The sequence below is a fragment of the Phalacrocorax aristotelis genome, chromosome 4, assembly GCF_949628215.1.
Source record: "Phalacrocorax aristotelis chromosome 4, bGulAri2.1, whole genome shotgun sequence".
In the NCBI taxonomy this organism is placed as follows: domain Eukaryota; kingdom Metazoa; phylum Chordata; class Aves; order Suliformes; family Phalacrocoracidae; genus Phalacrocorax; species Phalacrocorax aristotelis.
In genome coordinates, this window is record NC_134279.1 from 5,678,575 (window position 1) to 5,704,950 (window position 26,376).

Below are 26,376 nucleotides of genomic sequence, written 5' to 3' on the forward strand. Positions count from 1 at the left end.
AAGATTTGGAAACAAAATTAAAGTCTGTTTGCTTCAAATATCTTTTAAAACATATTGTTTACACCGGAGTTCCTACTGTCTGGACAGTTACATGAATTAACTTCACCAGCTTTCTGTTTAGCTACATTGTCATGATCTTACATACTAAACAAACGTCGTCGTAGTTATTGTAGTGTATTCTATCTCGTTTTTAGTGTTCCTTAATGTCTGTATTTCCTCAAGTCATATCATCTACTAATTTCTCATATTTTTCCACTGAATTCATCCTTACAGGGAGAAAAAAGGGTTTTTCAAATGCTGGGAAGTAAATGGTATTGACAGAGTCTTTGTCCACTTTCCAATCAGAAATCTTGTACGAAATGTCACATACACTGTCTTCATTTTCCTGTTGAAATGATGTGTTATTCTGGAAGAATATGATTTAAGTGACAATTATATTGCCCTGCTAGAGGCATGGGATATTAATGATACAGTATAACTATTCTATTGTTACCTCATCTTCTTGTGTTTCAGAATATATATATATTTATGAGCACAAAATTAATATAACTTTCTGTTAATGGGGGATGTGAGAGTGTTACCATATGGATGCATTTAACTGAACCAGACCTCCTTCAGCTAAGATTATATTTTATAGGAATTTGAGCAAAGTAGCACAGATGGTTTGCATCTGTAAGGACAGCAGTCACGATTTCAATTCTTGTTATTTTTGGTCTGAGAAAATGCTTTCTGCCAAATAGGATTTGACATCATCTACACATAATGGAGCTGTACTGCAACATAAAACATTCATTGGGTTGTAAGAGGTCAAAAGGCTATAAAGAAAAAGACTATAAAGAGGGAGAGACTGTAAGAGTACATGTGGAAGTGCTGATTGTTGTTAAAACAGGTAGCAATGTCATGCAGTAAATGCACGTCTTAGTTTGCAGGATAGACCTTCAGTCTGTAATTTCCAGAGAACTTCAAGCACCCAGGCATGCAAATCCATTACATTTCAGCAGAAGCTGTGAATCTAACTCCAAAATTGACTAAAATATACTTGGGTAAACTAAAGCATATTGGCAACAATTTTGTAAAAGGCTACCTACTGACAAGCTACTAAATTTGTATGTAGCGAATCTTAACAATGAAATGGTTTTTCAGAACTGCTGAGCAACCCATTGTTCCCCTGTAATTTTTACTGTGCATATCTGATAGCCAGAATTCTTGCTTATTTATCTACATGTGGATTTAGGATTATTTGGAATTCATTTGTATATATTTTATTCTAAAATGCCACGGTGTAATTAGTATTTTTCTGTCATTGCTTTTCTTATCTATCTTTTTTTTATTCTTTCATACAAGTTTGAAGGCTTTTTTGACATTGAAACTGGCTCTTTGATCTGTGTTTGTAGTATCATTCTGTCCTGGTCAGCAAGTGGGGCCCATTCACCCAGGCACAATATAAATGACAGGCATTAGTAATACAGAAGTGATTTCATGTGTCTCACCCTTCCTTGTTGCTATCTCCAAAATTTCCCTCTTTCTCTGTATCTCTTTTTTTGGATCGTCTGAATGTAAGGCCATAGGAGGATATAATATTGATTTATGTTCCTCAGTGTTCGGGTACGTCTCCAACTTTTGATGGCATGAGACAGTTACTTAAAACTTGGAGAGTGCTGAGTGAAATGCAGTATACCACTAGGAAGTGCTGACCAGGTCTAAATTCTGGTGAAGACTGAGAGAACAGGATCCCTGAAATCTGACTTTGTACAAATTTGTGTTGACCTTTAATGTTCTGGCTGTTTATGTTCCTTTAAACAAGACTTGATTACTTCCTATGATCTTCAGGAGAAAAGTAAGCTTTTTTCCCTTCCCATTCCTTCTTTGCACACGTCTGCCAAATATTATGATTTTGAGCATCCTTTAGTATGCTATACCGTGCTCGGGTCTGCACCCGCTGCAATACTCATACTGCGACTTTACCAAAGAGATGCCTTACCGAGTGAGAGTTTATGGCTGTCGCTGTCTGGATGGCAAATGAGCATGACATCCTCCTGATGGTTGCAGTCGTGCTTTCCCCACTCTCTCCTTGAGCATTGCAGAAGGCTTGTCTCCTTCCCTGAGCAGCTGACATCATCCAACCAGATGGGCCCAGAGCTTCCTTCTGAATAGCTCTCAGGTGCACTTCTTCCATACCTACGTAACATGTACGTATACATAACGTTTTGGTCCTCAGTATACTTAAGCACTAGAAAGGAAATCAATTACTTCTGAAGAAATAAAAGTTTCTCAGGTAGTAACAGTGAACACTGTTAACCATGACAGAGCAGGTTCAGCTAGCATTAAATTCAGTGAGAGCACCATATGCTGCTCCTTTGGTAATGTTTTTTTAAGGAATTCCTGTTATATTAATACAAACTGGAGAATGTAATACCTTTGAGTAAGGCCTCCCTTCAACCAAGCATATGGCTGTCTCACTGACTTGGAGACTTAAAGCATGTTCTTGTATTATATATACATTTAAATGTCACAGTCTGGGGAAATATTAGACAAAATTCTTTTCTGAATGTGAGCTGTTATAATCTGAAGGCAAGACCACAGTCACCTAGTAAGAGTGTGTCTTTGTAGCCACAGTCAGCAGGAAAAGTAGTGAATAGTGAAGAGTGAATGCATGAAACTCTGAAGGGTTTTTTTTCCTAAAATATGCTTTTTAATACCTAACAGTGTTCCAGGGCCAGACTGTGGGTCTTTCTGAGCTAGATCCAGAAGGACTTTTACCTTGAAAATGTCTGTGATTTTTAACAACTGTTCCGACAAACAAAGATTTTGAAGTATCAAACTTCTATATGCAAAATAAAATAAAACAAATCATTGTTTCTCTGTAGTGTATGCATTGATCCTGGTTAGCCAAAAAGCTGATGGGAAGGAACTCTGCAAATAAAGGCTGCTGAATCACAACCTCAGTTGAAGCTTTTTCTTCTACCTAAACTGAGGCCATAAATATCTCTTTGAGACTGAAGGGAGCAGGCTTTGACGGCTCTTAACTCAGTAGTTTCTGTGAAGCACTCAGCTAATATTAAACAGACTCTTAGAATAATGTAGGGTTCACATCAATGTTTGTCATCATTGTCAAGTCAAAGAGTCAGATATCTAATATCAAGTAATCTTACTTAAATCCCAGCTGCCGGCAAACCACCTGTGTATTCAGCTCTGTCCACCCATCATCGCAGATTGTGCCCCACTGCCCGGTATAATAGACCTCCAGGCGTCCCTCATGACTGCCTTTCCCACTTGTTAGTCTTAACGCACCATCTGTGTCATTAACAAGTAAGGAAAAACAAAAACGAGAATCAGTTTTTTCTTAGGCCCAATTATTGTTCTAAAGCAAAATTAATAACATTGCATTTACTGCATCGCATCACAATATTAGACTACTAAACCTAGTGCTGGCCACTAGGTGTCATTTAATGAGAAGATCAAAGAAATGCCATGATGCACCAGTCAGCCGTGAAGCATTGCATAATGCAGTTGCTTAAGTGCAAGAGAAGTAGCACAGGATATCGATCCCCCAAGCCCTTATTACACTCCAAGTCTGCAGGAGTGGGTTCTGATTACGTGATTTCACTGTATATGCACCATATCTTTTTCTTTGTGTATTCTGTTATTTCCCATGGCGTTTATGCTGAAATGCTTACTGCTATTGATAGACGTGACACACAGTTAAGGCATGCCCCACATAGTGGCAGTTAGCACGTTACTGAGGGACCAAGGCTTTGTGTTGGATAATGAGATTTTCTGTACCTGTAAAATTTCCATAGCTGGTTCATTTTGGTACTGCCAGAACACTTTATTACTGTGGGGTTTTGTGCATCTGCAAACTTTAAAAACTCTTTCCAGAGCTGTGGACTCTGCATTTGTCACTGTTTTCCTGCGTGATTATCAGTAATTGAAGTACCTGCGAGAGGTGTGCAGGAAACGCCAGCATCTTCTTTGTGGCCGCAGTTGTGTTCTCGCCAGGAGCTTTTTGGACACTGTTCTATAGATAGTTCATTTCCCGTGCACCGCACTTCATCCAGCAGCACGGGGCCTGAGCCTTCTCCAAAGTAAGCCTGGCTCCATGCCTTGGCAACACCCCTGTCGAAATATAACACACACCCAGTCAGCAATAAGCAAGCTGAAGAGTCTGGGACTCCCTGGAAAGAGCTAAAATGTTGCATATCCAGCTTGTCAAATAGCAGATGGAACTGCCGAAATAGCCGCCGTGCTGGTAACTGACAGCGCAGCCCGCGTTATCTCATGTCATGCGATGTGGTTCCACAGTCAACTTCCACTTCAGCTGAGGCTATGGAGCTGCTTAAACATGCCATTTCCACGCTTCCACGGTTTGAACATATTTAGAACATCAATTTCTATTGGTTTGTATCTATGAGATTTTCCTTTTCTGACCCTTCTGATTTTTAAGCGTAACTTTCCTAGAAGAGATTATAGATGTACAGCTTGGGTATGAGGATTCTACTTTTAATTTTCATTTAAAGTTTATATGTAGTAGAAATAATCCGATATATATTTATACGGTGACTTTCAACTGTTATCCTCAAAGCACATTAAACAAATCTCAAATACCCAGATGAGGCAGATAAATGTGAGCGTTCCCCATTTAGTCATGTAAAAACCACGACAAAGAGATCTCAAGTAACTTGACAATGTCATGCCATCAATCAGCGGTAGAAGTAAGAACAGAAAGCAGACCAATGACTAGCCTTGTGTGTGTAATACTATTTACGTCAGCACAGAGGATTTTGAGCACAAATACCTACCTAAAATGAAAACGCCCTGTTATTTCAGCATTACAGAAATCATGCAGTGTTTAACACTTGATGATCTATCATTTTTCCAATTCTATTTAAGCTACCGTGTCCTTCGTACGTAAATGTTTTTTTCATGGTTTAGTTTCTTTCCGATCAATAGTTTCTCTGTTCACATATCCAGTCTAGTTTTTATGAGTTTTCTCAATATCTCTTCTTTTTCATCTTGTAAGATTGAAATGTCTATTGAAATTTTTTACTATAATCTAAATGTAAAATATATATGTATAATACAGCATATATATAGCCTATCTAAAGGATTAGTTTAAATTAATTAACATACACTTTGGGTGTGAGGCTCTATACTGATTATTAATTTGCTTTAAAGAGTTTTCCACTACCAGCCATATATTGTCATGTAACACCTGACAGGAATGGTATGTTCAGTTTATACTGAAAACCTGACAGGTCTTGATTATTTTGATACAGCATGTAATAATTCAAACTCTTAACTGGCTTTTGCGACTGTGCACCAGAATAGTACATTGCTGTGTTTTTTTTTTTAATATAAGTTGCTGTAGTTCATGTTTTTAAGTCACTGACCCATCAATCCATGTATAGATTTAGATAGATGTGGATTTCATTTCTAGTACTTTGTATAAATATGCAACAATCTCTGTTCTTTCTTTTTTTTAAAGGAAAACAATACTAAATTTACAATTAGCTGTCATACAAATTCTTGATAAGCAGTAAAGGGGTATGGGAAAAATAACAACAGTAAGAGGCTTATAAAGATTAAATTACAATCAGGAAAAAGTTCTGTAAAAAGGAATGATGTGGAAATGCATGGTGGACACTGTAGATGGTAATAGTAAATAAAAGCACGCGCAAGAACGGTAAATTAAATAATCTGTGTTTTGCATTTTCATTTTGTTTAAAATCAATTTGTTTTTAATATTTTCAATATTTAATGTACTTCAGTAATCTTGAAAAGGTACTGTTTATTTTCAGACTTTCTTTGATAACCAGATGCCTTCTTCAAGTGGTGGAGAAAATTGAAAATATCAAAAAGCAGGTCTTATTTACTCAGTGGGGAGAAGAGCTATAATCTGTGATTGCTTCAGAGTAGGTAAGCAAACCAAAAATATCCTCAAGCACTCAGCAGGCAACTTTTTAGCAAAACACACTGCTTCAGTGTGAAGTTAGTACCTTCTTTTTGAGAGACATTTTAAATTAGACATTACCTTTTCTTCTGAACGACCTTCTTAATTCTAAATAACATATGAACAGATATCTTGGTCTAATTTTTTTCCTTCAGCAATGCCAAGAAGAATTATAATAGATTGGAAATTATATTTTTTCCCTGAGATTTGCAAATATTTCCTTATTGCCCTTACTGTTCTTTCATTTAGTTTGTTAAGTAACCATGCATTTTTATATGTAGCATTAATTTACTGAACACTTGTATTTTGCAATGCTGGTAATTGGAAAAAGAGCCAGGTCCCCCATCCTTTATATTTCATAAAGAGTTTCTTTTCGAACTGGTTGAAATTGTGAATGACTAGATAGTAAACTAAGAAAATATAATCCATAGGATACACTAAGGGCAATACTTATTTCAAATATAGGTATCCCATTTATATTTAAGCATCTAAATAAATACAAATGTCTTGGTTTTCTAGTGTAACCTTCTGGTGTACCAAGATAGGCTCTGTGAGTTTAATGCTTATGCTGGTACAAACGTATAGAAAATGTGAGGAAAAAAATCCTTATTCGTTAAGCAGCTGGCAGAAATCAGAGTTGGCTCTTGACTACTCTGAATGTTGAAAACAAATTATACCAGAATCTAGTAAGATCCTCTGGAGTTCCAGTAATGCAGAGACAACACATCCCATTACTATGACAAGGGCAATTTGTATCAGGCAAAAAGTATTTATGAAACCAAATAATAAAATAAATTATCACTGTTTTTCACCTATTAATGGTAGACCAATATTCTGAGGTTTTACAGGAGTGCTACAGAAAAGCTGTTTACTGAGATGCTTTAGTTTTATAATTTGTGGCATGTTTCCAGATGGATTAACAGTATGCAAATTTAGGTTATTTTTATTACTTCATAACTGTTCTACTGCCACTGTTGATAAAATTTCACTTCACAGTAATGAGCACATTTATCAAGTCATCTTGATTACTTGAGAAATTGTGTAAATCTCTAGACGTATTTCAAAAAGACTTAGCACCATCTTAATACAATTTATTTACTCAGAAAAACAAATCAAATTAGAAGCATCTCAGAACTGCAGTTTCTGAACATTAAATACAAGTAATCAAACTGATTGTCACGTGGCTCACCAGGAGCTCTAGAAGCTTTTTAAGTACTGCACAGTTCTCATCCTTTTGAGCTAATTTGAATGGCACCAGCAGTCCAAGGCCTCAGTTTCATGTTACAAAACACCTACACTCAGGGGGCCTCACATTAATGCCACAGAGCTTGCTACCTTCAGTGCTACTTCTTTTAATTCACCATAATCCCAGCAGGGTTGAAGAGGTGAGTTCTGTTCCAGCCTCCTCTGCACTGACCTGCTTAGTTCTCATCCAGTCTGTCTCAGACATAATTCCCTCCTCCTCCTCCTCGAGTTTACATCTTAGTATCTTCTCTGCATCTTGCTCATAGTTCTTTCCCTCTTCAACCCATCTGGCCTTTCATCCCAACTGCCCCTATCTCCTTCCTCTCTGATCCAGCAATTCTCTTCTTTGCCTCCCACTTCTGCAGCATCTTTCCTCAAATACGGAATACTTATCTTCTGTGTGGTATCAAAATCACCCCGGGCTGTTCAGAAGAGTAGCAAGAAAATCCTGTTCTGCTGCTGTGACTGTATTATGGACCACGCTTAGTTTAGACAGAATCGCTGACAAGCTTAACTGTCAAAACTTCAAACAGATCTCTACTCAGTATATGCAAACTGACAGTCTTCAGAGACTCATTACTTAAACAAATCTTGAGAGATTCTCACAGGCTTGCCAAAAACCATATCCTTTCTGACAAAGCAGTGCTCTTACTCCAAAGCAAGGAGGCTGTTAGACTCCTCAGTAAATGGATGTAAGGATTTTAACAGTCAAAGCAACTTCCTTTTATTCACCTGGGGTTTTTGATTGAAACTTTAGTGAAATTGTAGTGAGTATTCACTAAAAAGTCAGCATTTATTCTGAGACAGATCCTTCGTCCGTCCTACAGACAAAAGTGCCCCTCTCATATGACACTGAAAACCGGATCCTATAAATCAAAGTTCCAGAGACATGAAAGTATTGGCACTGTACCTGAACCTTCTATAAATAAACTTTGTTACTGCTTCAGAGTATTAGTGCAATTTTAAAGGAGCATCTTCTGACAACTCCACGCTACGTGCCTGACTAACTCTTCTGCTTTGCTGCTGGAGTATAAAGTATGAGGAAAAACAAACCCAAGGCCAAGCTGCCGACAGACGACTTCAGCATCTGCATCATCCCACTGATCATCACAGACAGTCCCCCACTGGCCAGCATGGTAAACTTCTACTCTCCCTTCGTGAGCGTTGTTCCCACCAGCCAGACGAATCGGAGTAAAGACCGGGGCTGTGATCAAACATAGAATACAGGAAAAGGTCATTTATTTCCCAAAATGTTATCCTGATCACAATGAAAAATGATGGCTTAATGGTTTCTCTGACATAGCTCAAGAACCACACTTCATTTTTTCTAGTTAGATGGAAAACCTGAAATTAAACTTCTTAGAAATTAGTCCCCCTAAGATCCGCTCTCAGTGGTTGAAGAATGCTACACAGACAAGTAACCCTACTGAGCTTAAGTGACTTAAGTGTCAAAGCATTCACAGATACGTAGGGCTGTAAGGCCAAATACAGTCGGTCAGTAGAGCTGCATTTCTACCAGTAAGAGCAAAATTGGCTCTTTGTAGGCTTGGTCCCAGAGGGTAAAATCTGAAGAGGCAAAAATTCTTCCATTGCCAGGGAAGTAAAAATTTGTCCTCACGTTTTCTCATTACTTTGATAATTCCAGTCAGAGCAATGAAATTTCATTGACTGTGGAGTCTCACTTTAGTGTAGTTACTTGTTACTTGTTATACTTCCTTGTTTCTAAGCTGTGGATTGATTTTTGCTCTTTTCAAATCATTAGCCCTTTTCTAGTCCAGCAAGAAATTGTCCTGAAAGCATCACTTCTGCATAAAGCTATAATAATGGAAACAGCTTAAAACCATATAAAAAACCAAATCGCTCTAGTTTTCAAAAGGTTATTTTAAAGTTTCACCATATCTAACACCTGAATGATTTAAAATATGATTAATTTTTATTCAGGCCTTCCAACCAATTAATGCTACTATTCAATCTATTTCTTGACTTTAAAAAAAGAAAATTGAGATAATTTCTCCAATTTCATCTTACTATTTCTCTGGTATGAAATCTGGTTTTCTGTAATTATTTAAAAAGGCTAGTTGCAGTAGAACCTGCAAAACGTGAAAGCTCCATCTAGTCTGCTGAAACTCAGGATCAATTTAATTCATTTCAGATATCCTGGACTATAAATTACTGGTAAACTTCCTTTCAGCATTATTGAAACAAACAGCAGTCCTTTAATAAATACATCAAAGCAGAGCAAAGTTTTCTGGTGAAAATATCCATAAGTAGCAGGAAAACCTTATGATCTAAAAGTATAAATTGCAAATTTGTAGTTTTCAGTTTCTTTAGGCAAAACTATTTCTCTTGCTTTGGTCCTTCAATTCGTCTCCTACCTTAAAAATATTCTCCCTTTCCTCTACACTATAGTTTTCTAAGTTAAGACCAAAATAATTTTTTTAAAGTCATTTATCAAAATATTCCTCATGAATGGTGGAGCTTTAGGACAAAAATGCATCTGCCTTTGGATAGGAATGTGAGTAGGAGAGGAAAGGCAGCACAGAGCTGGCTGCAGCCATATGTGTTTTGGTTACAGTCGAAAAGATTGCCGTTGCTAGCCCCTCAGCACTGCCAGCCTAGCCTTCCTCGAGGTCAGCAATACCTTAAATCTGATGACATAGTTGCCCATTTAGTTGCCATTTACCATATTCATTAAAATAATCTGAAATATCGTAAAAACATAAATAATAATACTTTTTTCCTAACAATATCATTTTGACTTGTGTGAATGATGTGTGAGGTAGCAATCTTCAGCTGAGAAGGCTCGGACCTGTTTTAAATGTATGCAGAACAGGGAAAAAACTTTGCTGTTCTTTGTGTGATGTCATCCATGTTCACAGAAAGGAGTGTCATCCCAGCACTTCTGTACCACAGAAGGCACAGCCTGTTTGTGAAATGGCTGCTCCTCCCTATGTTCGAAAAAAGCTAACAAATTGACATGTAGCATATGTAGCTACTAAAGACAACCTCCGAGTGGACAAAGTTTTAAAAAAAACATGGGGGGAAACAATTCTACTTTTACAGACGGAGATTCTTGCTGCTTCACCCTTTCTCACAACCTACATCTTAAAGCCATAGTTTGCTTGTTGATTTTGGAAAGGTAAAAAGTGGTTCAGCTAGTTGCTGCTTGCACAGCATAGAGGGATTTGAAACAGTTAATGATGTGATGATTCAATCTGCTTAATTTCCTGTTCCAAGAAGTCTTAATATTCTTTTCTAATTTAATAAAGAGTAATTATTACTACTTGTATTTAATAAGGCAAGGAGTTAACCAAACCATATGTTTTTTTTTTACCCAGGGAGGAGCTACATGTGACAGCAGCTGCCATTTTTTGAGGGCATGTTCCTTCCTGCCAGATGTCTTTTTCACATAACAGTATATTTTCTTCATCACCACGACAACGCACTTCACTCCAGTAAACAGGAATAAGGCCCAGTCCAGAAAACGGTATGTGTTTTGCTGTACCTTTTTCACTGTAGGAAGAATAATCAGGACAGGACATTAGAGTGGGAGGAGGGGAAGTGGAACATTTTCTCATATATGAAACTTGGAGTAGAAAAGAAAGGGCTTTCTTCAGCAGTGTAAATTCATCACATTTTCATACAGTTCAGCATTGTCTTCTGCACAAAGAAAAGTAACAGATGTGACCCAGTTCTCACCATTTTGTTGTGGGATATTTTAGTACAATGGTCTGTGTTGCTGCAGGGCCGGCTACATTCCTGTTCTCCCAGTTCTTAACTACAAAAATCAACACAGAGTCCACAGGTGAATCTACAGTACCATGCCACTGCAGTTGTGCTTCCAGGAGAGGTAATGCTAACAGGCTTCTCACCCTTATCCTCTCCTTTACTCCACTAAAATGTACAGTGCTCTACCCGTACACGTCTCATAATATGGTTGTGACCATGGGGCAGTGAAACCATCTCATACTCCATTAGATCAGGCCTGTCTCCATTATTCTCTATTCAGCCATTCCCATCCATCAAGAACATTTATAAATAGCTTCCTTTCGTTCCCGTACTGAATCTACAGTGACAATTATTGAGCCATCTTTTCTTCCATATAATGCCCCAAAAAATTAAATTAAAAAGAAAGCCCAAATATTGTAAAATCGAAGAGGCAGATGGAAGCACCTGAAAAGCACCAGTAATACCTAGTGAGTTCACCTTGTGGTGTATAGATCCAAATTTCTGCCAAACACTTATGGTAACAGAAACTTTCAACTACTGTTTGCTTGGGGCTTTTTGGCCTGGGTTCAGATTTAAGCCATTTCTGTTGAGAAGACCAAACCATTCACCCGTATCACTGAACTACTTTTGCTAATAGCAGTCTTGTTCGACTGAAATATTTAGGGTATGGATGGCAAAAAGAACTTAGATGAAAAAAAGGAGACATTGCACGTAGACAGCTGAAGTCATAAGCAAAATCATGGCCTCCAGATGGCTCAACTTTTATCTCGTCTAATCCTCATATTTTTATAAGTTGGCATGGTGTGTCCAGATTAGTATTGAACATTATAAACCAGCTTAGATTTAGTTCTGGCTAGCAGTCTTAAAAAGTAGAATAATCATTAGGAATGTCACAGTGCAAGTACGCTATAAAAGCCCCTTACTGCTTGCAGCAAACAAAATCATTACTGTGGTATGTGACTGGAAGAAATGTTAGAAGGGCAATAAAGCCAGCCATACTTTGTGGCTTATTGAGAACGTGCAAACTGAATGGGGTGCTAAGGGGGGATATTCAAGTAATTCGGTTGCCAACTTGAACAGCACTGATTTTTTAGAAGCTGAAATTGCATTTTATTTTTAAAACTCCCTTTCGGTATGGGAATTCTCTTCCTTACCTCAGTTTCGTCTTACTGTTGCAATTGCAGTGTCACTGTAGGCATTATCTAGAGTTTAATGACCGAATTATGTTAAAGGGTCCTGTTGAATAACTCCATTCTGACAGCAGTGGGAAGCAATTGTCAATGAGGACAATGCAGGGACTTTGAACCTGTCCAATATTCCTATAGCTCTGTAAGATGTTTTCATGAAAATATAAAGCTGCAAAACTTGTCTGGTTTGGGGTTTTGTTATCAATGTGCAACTCTGAAAGTAAACCGTCAAGATTATCTCGCTAGATGAAGACGCACACAACAAAAATACCTCATTTTCCAAACAACACAATTGAAGGAAGCAAAGGATTCTGGGAAGAACAACTTCAGCATTCAACAACTTTCAAACACAAAAAGCCATCAGGATTTGCAAAATAGACTGTCCTTTATACTGAAACATCATTAAAATAAGGGGACTGGTTTCTACTCAGACTAAAACTTACCCCAGTGCAAGCTGTCGACATACGACTGTTGCGTCGTTATCGTCCCAATGGCTCCCACAGATTGTTCCCCAGATTCCATTCAAATAAACCTCCACTGTACCTTCAAACTCATTCTTGCCACCCTGGAGTCTCACTGACCCTAGTTCAAAAAATTAAAGTATTAAGCCTCCAAGATATCCGTTGTGCAATTAATGTATCCCATGCCAAAGACTCCGAATCTGATTTTCCCTCTGCAGAGAGAGTCCCTGTTTCATATATTACCATTTTTGTGCTCTTTGGGTGAGCTGCTTCTAAGAAGCACTCTGGCACATCTAAGTCTTACACAGCGATACACAAAAGGAGATAACCTTATTTTTTATATGAGGAAAACATTTTGCATGTTACACTGAAATTACATCACATTTCTGATCCTTCTGATGCCACAACTTAGTTAAAGATTTAACAAAAAAAAAGAGTATGTATAGACTACACATAATGTGTTACATGAGGTTACCTGTACCTAAATGAGTAAAAAGTGTGTGTGTATGTATATATATATATGAGAGCTATACTTTTATCTTCCACATAGTTGCATCCAACTTAAGGGAATCAGGAAACAACCACATGGATTGCATAGCTTTTGCTCTGACCCATGTAACATTATGCATGTCATGGATGTCAGCAGTTTATTTTAGCCAAAGAATGCATCTGTTCATACTTGTTCTCAGACAGAAAAACATTGCATGTAGTTCTATTCATTCATGAGAGGTTTTTACCAAATTCTCAGACAAAACAAGCTAAAAATATGAAGAATCGTCTAAAAGAAGTGAAAAAAAAAAGAGGTCTGCTCCTTGAGAGCTACAGAACACAGAAATCTAAGAAAATTAACAGGTTTTGCTTTGGTTTTATTACAGTAGTTTTACTTGAGATGCATCTGCTAGTGAAGGTAGCCAAGTGCCACTGGTAAAGGTGGGGGAAAGCTGGTCATAGGTATAACTCTACAGAAACAGAACAGAGTCATAACAGCAGTAATTCAACAAAAAGGAATATATTTCTGTTAAATTATCAAGCACAGCCAAATGGTATGCACTAGTATTGCCTGAAATCTCAGTTAATCCATCTGCCTCTGTTCTGTGATCTACTTAAAATCAGAAGCTACACCATCATCCAGCTTGCAGGGGTTTTAGCAATGGGAGAAAACAGTCAATGTTTGTGTCTGCATTTCATTGTATATCTGTTCATGTATGTGAAAATAATAATAACAATAATAATAATAATAATAATATGTAGATCTACTTTTTCTTCTCAGTCAATCTTCTTTCAGTCAGATTGTGTCCTGGTTTTAATTTAATTCAGTGTATTTTACAAAACCACGAAGCCAAATGACTGCCAAATAACTGGAGGAATTAATTAACCTCAAACTTGGTTTTGTGTGTTCCTTTTTGCATCCCATTTACTTTCTCAGCAGTAACTTACTGTGCAGCAGATTGCAAACAAAATTGATTTAACTCATGTTACAGAGTGAGCTATCATTCCAAATAGAGGACTATTAATGAGTTAATTATAACAATACTGTAGACATGTGGCACATTGTTTATCTGTCTTTATAATTTTGCTCTTTGTGTTTTTCTGTCACATACAGACAGAGTCTGGAATTTTGTTTATTTCTGCTCCTCACCAGACTTTTGTATAGACTATTATTTTCACTTGAAACATCAACTGCTGTCATAGCAAAGTGATTCCTGACATACCAGAGAGCAATTTTGAAGATGCCATCTCCAACAATAATTTTATTTTTGTACACGATTGTATACATGTCCTGCATGGCACCTACTGAAATCAATACAGTGTTTCCTTGAGTACACATTACACAGTATTTCTATGCAAATATTTGAATAAGGAAGTACTTGAAGAATAAAATTGTCTTCTAAGGTCTCCATGGCAGAATTTGTCTCACTCCTCTTTCTGTATTTACAGACTTTCCAGTGACAACAGTGGAAGAGTTTATTCACCTACACAGTGCAAAAGATATCACAAGAGAGAATTTTTGTACTTCAGAAACTCTTTTCACAACAATTCAAAATGAAAGAAATCTGAAATCCTTTTCATCGCTGGCAGAAGCCTCAGGAAAGCAGTTTGAAAAGCACAGAGTTCTCACTGTGGACACGTACCATTAAACAAAGAAAGCAGCCTTTCCCTCGCCACCCACTCCCCTAAAGAGCCCTGGGTGACGTCTGGTCCCTGTTGAAGCGGGAAAACACACTACAGGTATCAGCTGGTAAGGAAGGGAAAATGACTGCAAGGGACAGTACCTTATTTCCATGTGCCTGTGGGAAAAGACATAGATAAGAACAGTAAATGAGGGATTTTTAAAAAATTCATCTAATATCTCAACAAAATATTTTGGTTTGCCTTTCCCATAGATTTACAGCTGTGTATAGGAACACCAGTGTTTTATGAAGGATAGTGGCATTCATAACAACAGACCTTTGTTCATCTCACAAGAAAATATGAAAAAGAACCAGCTTCTATCATATAGAAGAGAAAACACCAAGAAGATTGTTACAGGTAATTTTGTAACAAATCTAAAATATTCTTGATTTTCACCTGATAAATTAATCTAGAAAGAAAGTCTATTTTTACATGCAACTAATATTACATCTTTTATTATGCCTGCTGTTTAATGGAGCTAACTGAGTATATGGTATAATAATTCCAACGTGCTGGCTGCACTGACTCACTACTCTCCTCATAGGACAGTACTGATATCTACAGCTATGATAAACCTAAACCATCCAGGGCAAAATCCAGTATTCTCTCCTCAAGCAAAACAATAAGTAAAACCATCTTTTTAAAAGAAAAGTTGGAATGGAAAACCCTCTGAAAGGTTAATCTCTCTAAAGTATTTTTGTAAGTGCAGTCTAAGTGTTTCTAGCTCAGTATTTCAGCGCCGTATCCAACAAGAGTAAAATGATACAGTATTTTTTGTTTCATATGCACTTTGAAGTATGTATCAGCCTATATCATATGACAAGTCATAATTATATAGCAAACAAATCAAAGTGCACACTAATGAGAAAATTATTGCTTTGTCATTTACTCAAAATGTTGCGGTTTTCAGACCCCTGGTAGTTGTTTTAGTGGATCAAGAGACATGTTAGTTACAGTAACATGGATACCTCATAAAACGTAACAGAACTTTAAAATACAGACTTTCATTTCAGTAGCTTATTTTTTCTTTCCAATAGATAAAACTCTTAGTTCATAATGAAACACAGATCTGTGTTTCATGCGTAAACTGATCATGGGGAACTGGAAGAAGACCAACATAATCTGCCATCCTGTATCTTTATGTGGTATTACCAAGTATCTATTTATTACTCATGATTGAATCTTTGTTATTAAGAATGTGCTAAATCTTAATTGCAAGATAATCAGTGTTTGCATGGTTAAAATGACCAGGAAACACTCTTTCACTTCATAGGCAGCAAGAAAACTGATATTTAGCATTGTTAAAAGGATACTGTTCATTCTTAATTTCACTGGTTAAGTCTTCTACTGTTACATGTTAACACCTCAAGCCCGCACTGCACCTCAACACGTGTGCCCAAAGAGCTTCCTTCTGTGCTCCCCCTAGGGCACAAGAAGCTCTGGAGAAGAGCATCTGAATTCCTTGGAAAATAGGTCTGGCTTAAGCATATGCATTGGAAGCTCCAGGTTTCTGGAGTCATAGATATGGTAGTATCTCAATTTTTTAAGCTATAAGTTTTCAGCTCTTTTAGCCGCTGAAGAAAACTAAACATGTTCAGAGTAGAGCTAATGCAGTAATATCTACTCTGGCTTTTATGCAATGCTCAGACAAACTCACACTCTCTCCCCTCTCCACCAACTCAATACAGTGTCAAGCCCGTGCTTAAAGCGCTTATCAAACTCTCACTGCCTCAACACCAGGCTCGACAGCAGGGAACATGAGTACAGGGAGCCTGCCGCCCATGGCTGTCAGCACTGGTCGGGGAGGATGAGGAGAGGTGAACTGACCCCATGAGAGCTAGAAACGAGGGCACTGGACCACAAAGCAGGCCTACTAAGCAGCTCTAGGACACACACTGTGGTCTTACTTAATTCAGCCCTATATTGAAGAATACAAATCTACTGTCTTGACAGAAACTTCTTCATTTATATACGCTCAAAAAATATGTATAAGTTTCTTCTAATTACGTTCTAGCTGAGGTTACTGACGGTCAATTCATGTTGTTTACATACAGTCTGGTAATTTTAGTTGCCCTGGTATCTGCCCAAGTCAGAGTCTTTCCTATCTGCTATCACTGTTTAAAAGAGATTAAGTTATACTTGCAAATGCAAGGAAGTAAGGGTATCCAGTGGGTGCTGCTGAGACTTGCTCTGCAACACCTGCCATATAGGCTCAAGATGAGACACACAGGAAAAAAGGGAGAGGGAAACCTCTCAGCCAACTTTTAATTAACTCCAAAAAGCAGAAGAGCTTCAAAGGAATCGTGCTGTTGTGCTTGGCCTGTTTTCCTATACCATTCTCACATCCAGAGATGCTTAGTATCTTCAAACCCTATTTTATTTTCTACATTTCACTGAGAACAAGCATTGCTACTGTGTGTGGCTGAATTGCAAACAGAATGGGAATCACTTCCACTGCTGCTGTACGTGTCAGTGCTGCAGCAGCGGGGTTTATGGTATTGGCTAAGGGTGTGCCAGTAGTTTCTTTGCAAACACCTGCGTCCAAAGGTTTGTTATTTGGCTGTAAATGTGGATGTGGAAAAGAGGAATCAGAAGTAGAAGCTGCCTGTGCCTTTAACCCTGGTGCTGAGTGCTCTGAAAACACAGGTTTAAAGCAAAGCAAAAGAAGTATTAAGTCTGGAAATCTGTAAAAACAGCAAATATTTTTAACTCTGCTTTCATTTCCAAGGTGTTCCAACATGGGATGATGCCACAGAAAGGCCCTGCACTGATAATTCATCTCTGTTGCCTTGGAGTCAACTAGGTAAGTCCAAATTGACATGAACTGTGAGGGTCTCCCACGATGCATGCAGTACAGCTCACAGTATTCCAGAACACTAGTGGATGATTCATAGTACATGGAAATGAGTCTGTCCCAATTTCAGAATGGAACTAATTCATCGGTTTGCATGAGGTACTTTAAAGTGCAACATCAGCTGGACTTGATGAGCTTAGAGGTCTTTTCCAACTTTAATGATTCTATGAAAAAGCTACCTGTAGTATAGCTCCAGTCTAACACCAATGAATCAATGGAAAGTTTTCTTTCCATCCAGGATAAGGCCTGGCTAAAAGCAAATCAATTAATCACGTTGACTTCAGCAAAACTATGGATGATGCTCGCTGCAATCAATGAATGCTGTTGTCCATCCCTTTCCTGGGCACTGCTTTTAGTCTAAAATTATAACTATTTTCTCCTGGTATTTTAACCTTTGAAAAAGGGTGCATCCATCTGAACTGTTTTTTAAAAACTATCTCGAGAACTTCAGGCGGTAGCAATATTGCATACTCAAGGATCCTTGTATTAGAAGTTTCATAAATATTGTATGTATTGAGCGTATAATGTGCTGAATTGGTTCCTCGGCAGCAGAGAGATTCATTGTGTTAATGATCAATGGTTTAAGGCTCTGAAAAAATAAACTGAAGTGTTAGGAATGTAACAGGCTCCAAAGGACTGCAGTTGTCTTATGTGGTACAGAGCTGCAGAAGATGAGGGGACTCATGCTGTGCAGCTGTAATAAGAATGGTTCCAGAAGAGCTGCTTCATAGAAGGAAAATATAGACCTTCATGTTTAATTTTTCATCATTTTTTTTTCTTTAGCCCTATGCTATTAAAAAAAACAAAACGCCAAAATGCCTTCCATCAACTGCCTGGACTGTAGCATAACAGGTAGAGTAAATAATCTACTGTTTAGACTATGAGCCTGAGGCTTGGCTCTTCTCTCACAAAAGTTTAGTGAAGCATCGTTTGATTGGCAGTAGTGGAATTACCCTGTGATAAAAGCAATTTAAACTGAAAGACTCTACAGTCTGGCCGTTCTGGAGATGCATATTTTATTTTCTTTCCAGTTCTGCCACTGATTGGTAGCATGACCTCTGGCAAAGACACTTACCCTCTCTTGTATTGCTTCCCCTTTGTAAAATAAAGAAAAATAGTTAACCCACTTCCCTCAAAGACCTTTAAATTAGATATGCAACAACATAGCCTGGGCAACGTGTCATGCAGAATACTGTAACTACATGCCACATAAACGTTGCGTGGCAGCAGTTGTTTCTAGGCACTGAGGTAGGCCTCTTTTTTGAAGCAGGAACAAGCATTACAGGTAAGTTGTTATTAGCAGTAACTAAAATACTAAATTCTGCTGGACTTGTGCCGGCTCTATGTACAGACTACTCTCGTACTCATTTATTTTCCTCTATGATCTCCTTGGTTAATCAGGATAATTTAGATATATATTCATATTTAGTTTACTTGCTTTCAAGGCATGAATAAATAATTCTACCCAGATGTCCTTCATTTTAGAAGGAAGGAAATGAAACACCAGTATCTATTATTTGAAACTATAAAACTGAATTTAGACTGTTGCCACAGAGTATAATTGTAAAGGTGCTTTTTTTTTTTTAATTTGTCGGTATTAAAATATATTTGTTAAAATATAAAGCAGTTTAATATATAGACATGTACAAAGTTTAGCCAGTTAACTTTTCAGGTAAGTCTGAATATTTAAGCTAGAAAAGCCAGGAGATTTACAGTTAAGGCTTTGAACACGGCATTGTATTTAGTTACTGCAGGTGCCTAATAACCGAGTGTGGGCTGCCGTAGCACCTGTACTGAAGCAGCAGATACAACAAGTTTACCTCTGAATAGTCTGTCCTTCTCTAGCTATAACCTGCATCACAACATGGCCTTATTTGCATGTCTTTGCTTCTTCTAAGAAAGGAACATACCTCAGGACGAATGTAATAATGATGCTTATTTCTGGGCAAATGGCTTGATTTATTTCAGTGTTGCACCTTAAGACACCTCACACACTAATTCTTTCCTGTTGCCTCCACAAAGGCTTTTGGACAGATGTTTGCCCTGTTGATGTAACCGATATGTCCTCCCTCTTAACAGGGGCAAAGCTGGATTTCCTTTTTCTGCGGAAAAAAAGCAGCATTCTGAAAAGACTGAAGAAACACAGCTAAATCCCAACCATCTAGTATTTTTGGCTTTTTTACTTAAGTCACATTAATGCTGAACTTACAGGGGATTCTGGAATTTACTTTAGTAAGTGCAAGATTGGGTTCTTAGCAATAAAATGCCATATTCTTCTTCACTGTAACATATTAGACCAAGTCCATACAAAGTATTTTGGGAACCAGACCGAAGAATTCTGAAAAGAAGCTATAAATATGATGGGCTAAAAGAAGCAACTGTGGGACCCTTTCCCAAACTAAGACCAGTTAAAGGGCGTGAAGTCTTCTGGATTTTTCTTTCATCTGCGTCTAGTTATCTGTTTTCTCCTCCGTGGCATCAGCTGCCTGGTATTCTTTACAGGGAAACATCTGTAATGCATAACATTGTTTTATCTTCTTGAAGGAGTACAGCATTTGACTTGGACTACAGCTTTGGAAGCTGCAGGTTTTTTAATGCATAAGTGATCAGTATGGACCTTAGTGCCTCCATATGCTCTTCCTGTGAAATTTTATACCAATATGTATGATTATCACATTGTTCAAATTATTGCCTTTTTTCACACACCTTCTAGGGCTATTGTTGGAAGAGAAAGATAAAAATCCACTTCAGAGATCTGAAAGTAAATTGATAAAAAACGAACGCAACCCAAAACCAACTTCTGCAAGAACAAAATTATTAGTAATAATATTAATGGTTAACTTCCTTCCTGACCTTGTGACATTACAAAATATGTAAAAGGAAGGGCAAGAAAAAAAAGGGAATTTCTATTTTCGTTGCAACAATTACGCTTGATCATTTTTGGTATAGATATAGATGGGACATAGCTCTTATTTAGAGAGGAGAGAATACCAGAGCGATGCAGGAGAAGATGTGAAGTCATGCAAAACCAGGCTGTACAGAAACACAGTTAACCCTATGGAGGGGTGCCAACACTGACGGAAGGTAAAGCTGATCAACTGCTCAAGGGCTGAATGCTGAAATCGCTGGTCAGTCCTTTTGCACTGAAAACTTCCACTGAAGTCAGTGCGGGTTCAGCCAGGAGTGGGGGGGAGCCCGGGCCTCTCGGCTGGGCTCACAGCTGTCCTCAAGCACCAGCGCTAACTTGCAAACCCCATCATCCCGAGACGTGGGAGGAAAAAGGAAGAGAGAGACACTACGTGAGCAGTTCGCGTTTGGAGCACGGCATCCTTTTTCTTTTCCTTCTGCCGCTCAACTTCGGTAAGACCGAGCCCTTCCCAGGGAAGGGCTCCCGATTGCGGGCAGGGGGATGCCACTCGCGGCTAACCGAGCCCACCCGGCGCAGCTCCTTAACGCGGCTGGCCGGGTATCACACCAGCGTCGGAACCGCGCCAGGCAGGACCTTCGTCTTCCCGATGCATCTGCTGATGCGCAAGTTTAAACTCTCCTCCCAGAAGAGCCTTTGCTGTCACTTGGGCAACAAGGTGTCCGTCCCCTCGTCCCCCGAGCCCCCAGCGCCGGGGAAGCGCGTACGGGATGGCGAGACCGCCGCCGCCCGGCCAAGGCTCTCCGCCCCGCGGGGCCACCCGCGCCCCGTCCCGCCCGGCCGCCCCCTCCCCGCCGCCCCCGCCCCGCTCACCTCGCTCGCAGCCAGCGGGGCCCCGCTCCGCCGGGACCCGGCCGCCCCCGGGCCGCCCGCCGCCGCCACCGGGCAGGGCACAGGAGCTGCTGCGGCGGCCCCGCGGCGCCCGGCCCGCCGCCCCCCGCCGCGGGAAGGCGGGCGCTGCCGGGGGCCAGGGGCGCTGGGCCGCCGCGAAACCCCCGGCGGAGGGCGGCGGCGGGTGCCGGGGGGCCGGGAGGCTGGCGGGGACCTGCCCCAGCCCGCGGGCTGCGGGGAGCGCCCCGATCACCAGCGCCACCACGAAGCCGGTGAATGTCATGGTGCCAGTCCCGCCGGCTCGGGTCCATCTCCCCCTCTCATCGCGCCCGGGATGCGGAGGGGGAAGGCGGGGCCGCGGCGTCCCGCTAATCCCCCACGCCGCACACCCCTGCCGCCCTCCCCCCGGGGGCAGGCCGAGAGGGGCGCGCAGAGGCGCGCAGCCCCCGCGCAGCGCCGTTCCCGGCTACCTGCCGCAGCCTCCCGCGCCCGACCCCTTGCGGCAGCCGCTCCGGCAGCCCCGGCGGAGGCTTGGAGGGGGCCTCGCCGCCCGCGACCCCCCGCACCTCGGCCGCGGGGGGGCCTCCCGCCCGCTCCCCGGCAAGCCCCGGCCGCCCCCCGCCGGATCCATCGCTGCCCGCGGTCCCGCCGCAGCCTTCCCTCCGCCCCGCTTCTCTCTGGCACTTGGGGCTCCCCTAGCAGCCACCCCCTTCTCTGCCCCCGCGGCTGTGGCTCCCCCGGCCCCCCCCGGCAGTGTCACAAAGAGCAGCAGGAGCCCGGGCAAAGCCTGGCCCGGGGCGGGGGCGCGCAGCTGCCGGGGGAGAGGGACAAAACGGACCCGCACGGCGGCTGGGGAGGCAGAGGGATGGGGAGAGCCCCAGACGTGTCTGCGGGAAACAAAGGGGCTGGAAACAAATGCCGTGAAGAGAAATGTCTTCGAGGGTTTAGCTTTATCCCAGCCCCATGTGCTCTGAATAGTAATCTGCTTATTCCCAGCCGCTGCGGAGTTCTGCGTGACCCGATCACCTCCAATTTCCTTTTCCTACCGGGATGGCTGTCAGTTAGCTTTGCTTCTTTGTCCCATACTGTTCAGTTGTTAGTTTGGGCTAGCTATTATTTTCTAATTTGCCACTGTTTTGAATCTACACTATTCATATTTTGCAAAGTTGACTCTGCCTGATAGAGCACGCACCCTTTTTTTGGCAATTTGTCTGTAGTGTGAGTCTGTAGATTCACCTCTCCATAGGATCTCTTTTCCTCTCTAATTTTTCAGCTGAGAAGTGTTAATCTGGGTTCTAGATGAGCACATCAGTATTTCCACAACCCCACGTTGTGAGTAGAGCCTAAAAGAGAAGGAGGGGGTGTGCTTTCTGCCCCCCATGTAGGTTCCCAGGTATCTCCGGTAAGCAGTGGCCTTCCCTTAGCAGCCTCCCAGCTGTTCAAAAGGAGCAAAATGCAACGTTACAAATTTAAGCTTTTGTTTGTAAGAACAAAAGAGCTTCAGTGCTAAGGAAAAACAGGTCTTACAGTGTTTGGTATTACCTGTGGTCATTTTAGTTCTGCTCATCTGTGGTTGATTTGTTATTGCAACCTTACAGTTAGTATTTTAATCACTCACAAAGTTAAAGAAAACTGCTGGGATTTCTACAGCAGCATGATGACTATGCTATCACACGTGTCTGTTGCACTTCTTTGTGGATATAAGCACACAGGTTGTTCCTTTCTTCTGAGGTTTCTTCTGGTGATGTGTATATGCATTAGTTTAGAAACTGTCAGGACTGGCAAAGGTTTAATTTGTTTTCAAAATATTTGAATATATACAAGGTGTTAGCCTGAAAGCAACTCATTATGGCCGTTTTTAAATTGTCTGAAAATTTGTTGCTGTCATGACAAGTTGGTTGCTTTTATCCTTTGGAAGGACCACTTAAAAGCATGCTCAGCCAAGCTGGTTAAGGCTTCCTTCATTGCCTAGTAAAATCTTTTTGGCATCTCTGTAACAGCAATATTTAATTTTCCCTGACCTAAGCTCTTTTTTTCCCCCCTGTAGCCTGGAAGAGGAAGGGTTCTGCTGATCAGCACAGGAGGAAGAGAACAGATGAGTATGATGAATCTTGCAAAACACTTCAGGCAAAGCTTTGAGCCTGGTACTTATTCATGTATTCTGATGTCATTTGTTCTCCCCTAGGTGTGTGGGCTGGCAGGAATCTTACATGCAGTGAACTTTCTTTGCCTATGTAGGGTAGAGGTGTTTGTGCTTGAGGTTGCAAAAAGGTACTAAGCAGGAGGTGGGGGGAAAAGAGGCAGGCTACACAGGGAAAAAGGTTTGGAAGTAACTAGAATTATAAAAGAAGCATCAAGAAAAAAAAGCAACTGTCATAATGATTCCCTCCTAGGACAGGGTTCAGGTTTAATCGAACGATCCACACGTACAGAGTCACATTCGAACATTTTAATCTTTATTTAAGGATTGTTATTTTTAACGTAATCATATAAGGACAGTGAACCTTTATTCGTTTTAATAACTGTAAATTAAGTCTATTAATGTTACAGGAAATAATGCTTTTGTTAGAATTTACAAATGAGACACTTGGCCTGGCTTCCATTCAAGACATTGATAATAGTTTCACTGTAAGTAGGAGGGGCCCTTTCCTAAGAAACGCTGGAACTGATGCAGTTTGTTTTTCTAGGTTGTATGCTTTGCACTTTGGTTGCCGCTTCTGCCTTGGCTAGGGCATTTACGAGTGTCTCCCCTGTACGGTTTCTCTTGCGTTTGAACGGCCTGAACTCATGCTGCCGGTTTGCCTTTGGCTGTGGCACTTACAGTTGCAATGTATAAAATCGCTCTCATCTGCTTTACTACTTTTATTACACTTGTAGGAAGCTCATTATCTGTGTGACTTCTGCCTCTGTCCCATTTCTCACAGTCGGCCCAAAGTTATTGGGAAGAGCAAAGACAAAGCAACAGTTACATGGACAGGCAGTGTGTTTTTGAGAACCTTGATTCTTTTGGACGTCACACTTAAAATAACAGTATAAATTACAAGTGTGCCTAAAATGAAACTGCGCTATGCTTTAAGGGTGGACTTTACCTTCACATGTTTATAAATAAGAAACAATGGCTTTTTACGCTCATATAGCTGATAGAGCTTTAAAAAGATGCCAAATATGAGATATTCATAGTGCATTTGGTTGCCTTAAAAAGCTTTGTCTCATCTGTACAAAACTGTTGAAAACTCATTCAAATTGAATTAGAAATGTAAAGGAAAGGAAAAATTATGCTTGCTCACTTAGGAGAATAAGTAGATCTTTGGAAACCTCATAAAGGGCTCAATGGATCTAGGCATTATGTAGAACTTTGATTCTGAAATTACAGTATCCAACTTTTCAGAAAAAAAATGGTCACAAAATGTTGAGAAAATAATAAGTCTTTGGAAACTATGCTAGTTATACTCCTGCAGCAGCACTGTGGGATTTAGAGTTAGTAATCTGTGTTAAACAAGGCCTGATTTTTTATATGAAAGGAAAGGCTTGGTTTGCTCTTGCTAGATTGGTAGACAAAATAATCCATTAAGACGACATTCCAGTGCGTAAACTGGCTCCAGCTGAAGTACATAGCAATTCTGCCTTTTGCAAAACATGTTCAATACTTAATCTTAGTATTTAGTTTGTACCTCTTATGCACAGAGGTAGTACCTATTGACAGCAGTCCTACGGAACGACGCTCGTGACCAGAGTTAGCAAATCCGTGCTGCGTACCTGACAACTTCCGCGAGAGCAGCTGGAGGAAATCATCTGCTAGGATAGGTCTTAACTTCTGTACAGTTCCACAGCGTTGGCTGCTTTTTTCTCTCCTGATATTTGACGGCCCCAATACCAAACTGTTGACAGAAGAAAGAATGATAAATTATAATAAATACGTATGAACTGATCTCACCAGTCCAAAAACACCCCCGCTGTATTTCTGTGCATAGAATCCTCCAGTTACCTGAGAAATGGAAATATTGGCAATACGTAATAACAGCAGCAGCATGGGTTATTCATATACGCAAGGCTTAAAAGGAAACGTACACAAGAGCTTCCTTTATCCTATTAGCTTTCTAAAAGTGCTTGAGAGTTCTTCCTTGTCGCTACTCTGCTTTTGCATGAATTGTGTGAGGGCGCAGGTTATCAGAGGACTAATTTTCAATAAATAGTTTCTGTGTGAGTAAGTGAAGGTTTCTGATGTGTGGGTTATACATGCAAAAACTGTAGTCCTGCGTTTCAAAAACATTTAATACCAAGCATTTAAAATTCATCTGGAGAATCAGTCTAATTCTGCGCCCATTTAAATCAATATCAAAATTCACTGATTAGCCTCTTCCTGTGTTCAGTAAAGCTGCTTACCTTTATTTTCAAGTAGCTCGTACAGTATGCTCTCAGCAGAGATGTTAGAAAAGCTGAGCACTTCCAGCTGTTGGTGGAATTCAGTTAAAATACTGTTGACAAGTGAAGGCGTGAGTCAGTCTGTCTAATTGCCACTGATAGCCCTACACCAGGGTGTATTCTCTCTTGCGTTCCCTCCTGACCCCGTTAGAGTCATACAGCAATGTAGATGTGACAGATTGGAGCAAGGGTTGACTTCAGGCAATGCGATATGTGAGAAATTCCCCCAGGAAATAAGTACAAACCAGATAGAATGTAGCTAAACAGCCAGGCTCAACATGTTGTAATGAAATTATTTTCAGACTATCCATCTAATAATTTCTTCCTATTATTTCTTCTCATAATCAAATATGCTGGGACCAGTAGATCAACCGCTGGAATCAATGGAAAAACTTATGTGCATGACCTAGTGGCCACTGAGTGAGATCAAACAGCACCAGACAGGGGCTGAAATCAGGCCTAGAAGGAGAGGGAGCAAAGCTTCCCACAAAGGAGATTTGCATGTGCAGAACGGGCCATAGAATGGGTGCTGTAATGAGTCAACGTTTTTAGGATGTAAGTCAGCGCTCATATAAAATAATTTTATTCATTAATCTCAT

The 26,376-nt window shown here is 40.3% G+C and overlaps 1 protein-coding gene and 1 long non-coding RNA gene across 2 annotated transcripts in view; one reads left to right on the plus strand and one right to left on the minus strand.

The window, feature by feature from the left end:
- Nucleotides 1–21,791, minus strand: part of PRSS12 (serine protease 12) — a 45,737-nt gene extending 23,946 nt beyond the window's left edge. The window contains exons 1-7 of the mRNA XM_075090144.1: nucleotides 21,338–21,791; nucleotides 12,555–12,693; nucleotides 10,530–10,708; nucleotides 8,249–8,399; nucleotides 3,938–4,116; nucleotides 3,153–3,294; nucleotides 1,982–2,178 (exon numbers count right to left, since the gene is read on the minus strand). Coding sequence (XP_074946245.1) covers nucleotides 1,982–2,178; nucleotides 3,153–3,294; nucleotides 3,938–4,116; nucleotides 8,249–8,399; nucleotides 10,530–10,708; nucleotides 12,555–12,693; nucleotides 21,338–21,638 — 1,288 coding nt within the window. The 5' untranslated portion in view covers nucleotides 21,639–21,791. The remainder of the gene's footprint in view (nucleotides 1–1,981; nucleotides 2,179–3,152; nucleotides 3,295–3,937; nucleotides 4,117–8,248; nucleotides 8,400–10,529; nucleotides 10,709–12,554; nucleotides 12,694–21,337) is intronic.
- The window catches only part of LOC142056014 (uncharacterized), a 30,462-nt gene continuing 9,884 nt past the window's right edge, over nucleotides 5,799–26,376 (plus strand). Inside the window, exons 1-6 of the long non-coding RNA XR_012660164.1 lie at nucleotides 5,799–5,916; nucleotides 10,534–10,682; nucleotides 14,511–14,811; nucleotides 14,957–15,101; nucleotides 17,473–17,547; nucleotides 23,403–23,499. This is a non-coding gene — a long non-coding RNA (uncharacterized LOC142056014). The remainder of the gene's footprint in view (nucleotides 5,917–10,533; nucleotides 10,683–14,510; nucleotides 14,812–14,956; nucleotides 15,102–17,472; nucleotides 17,548–23,402; nucleotides 23,500–26,376) is intronic.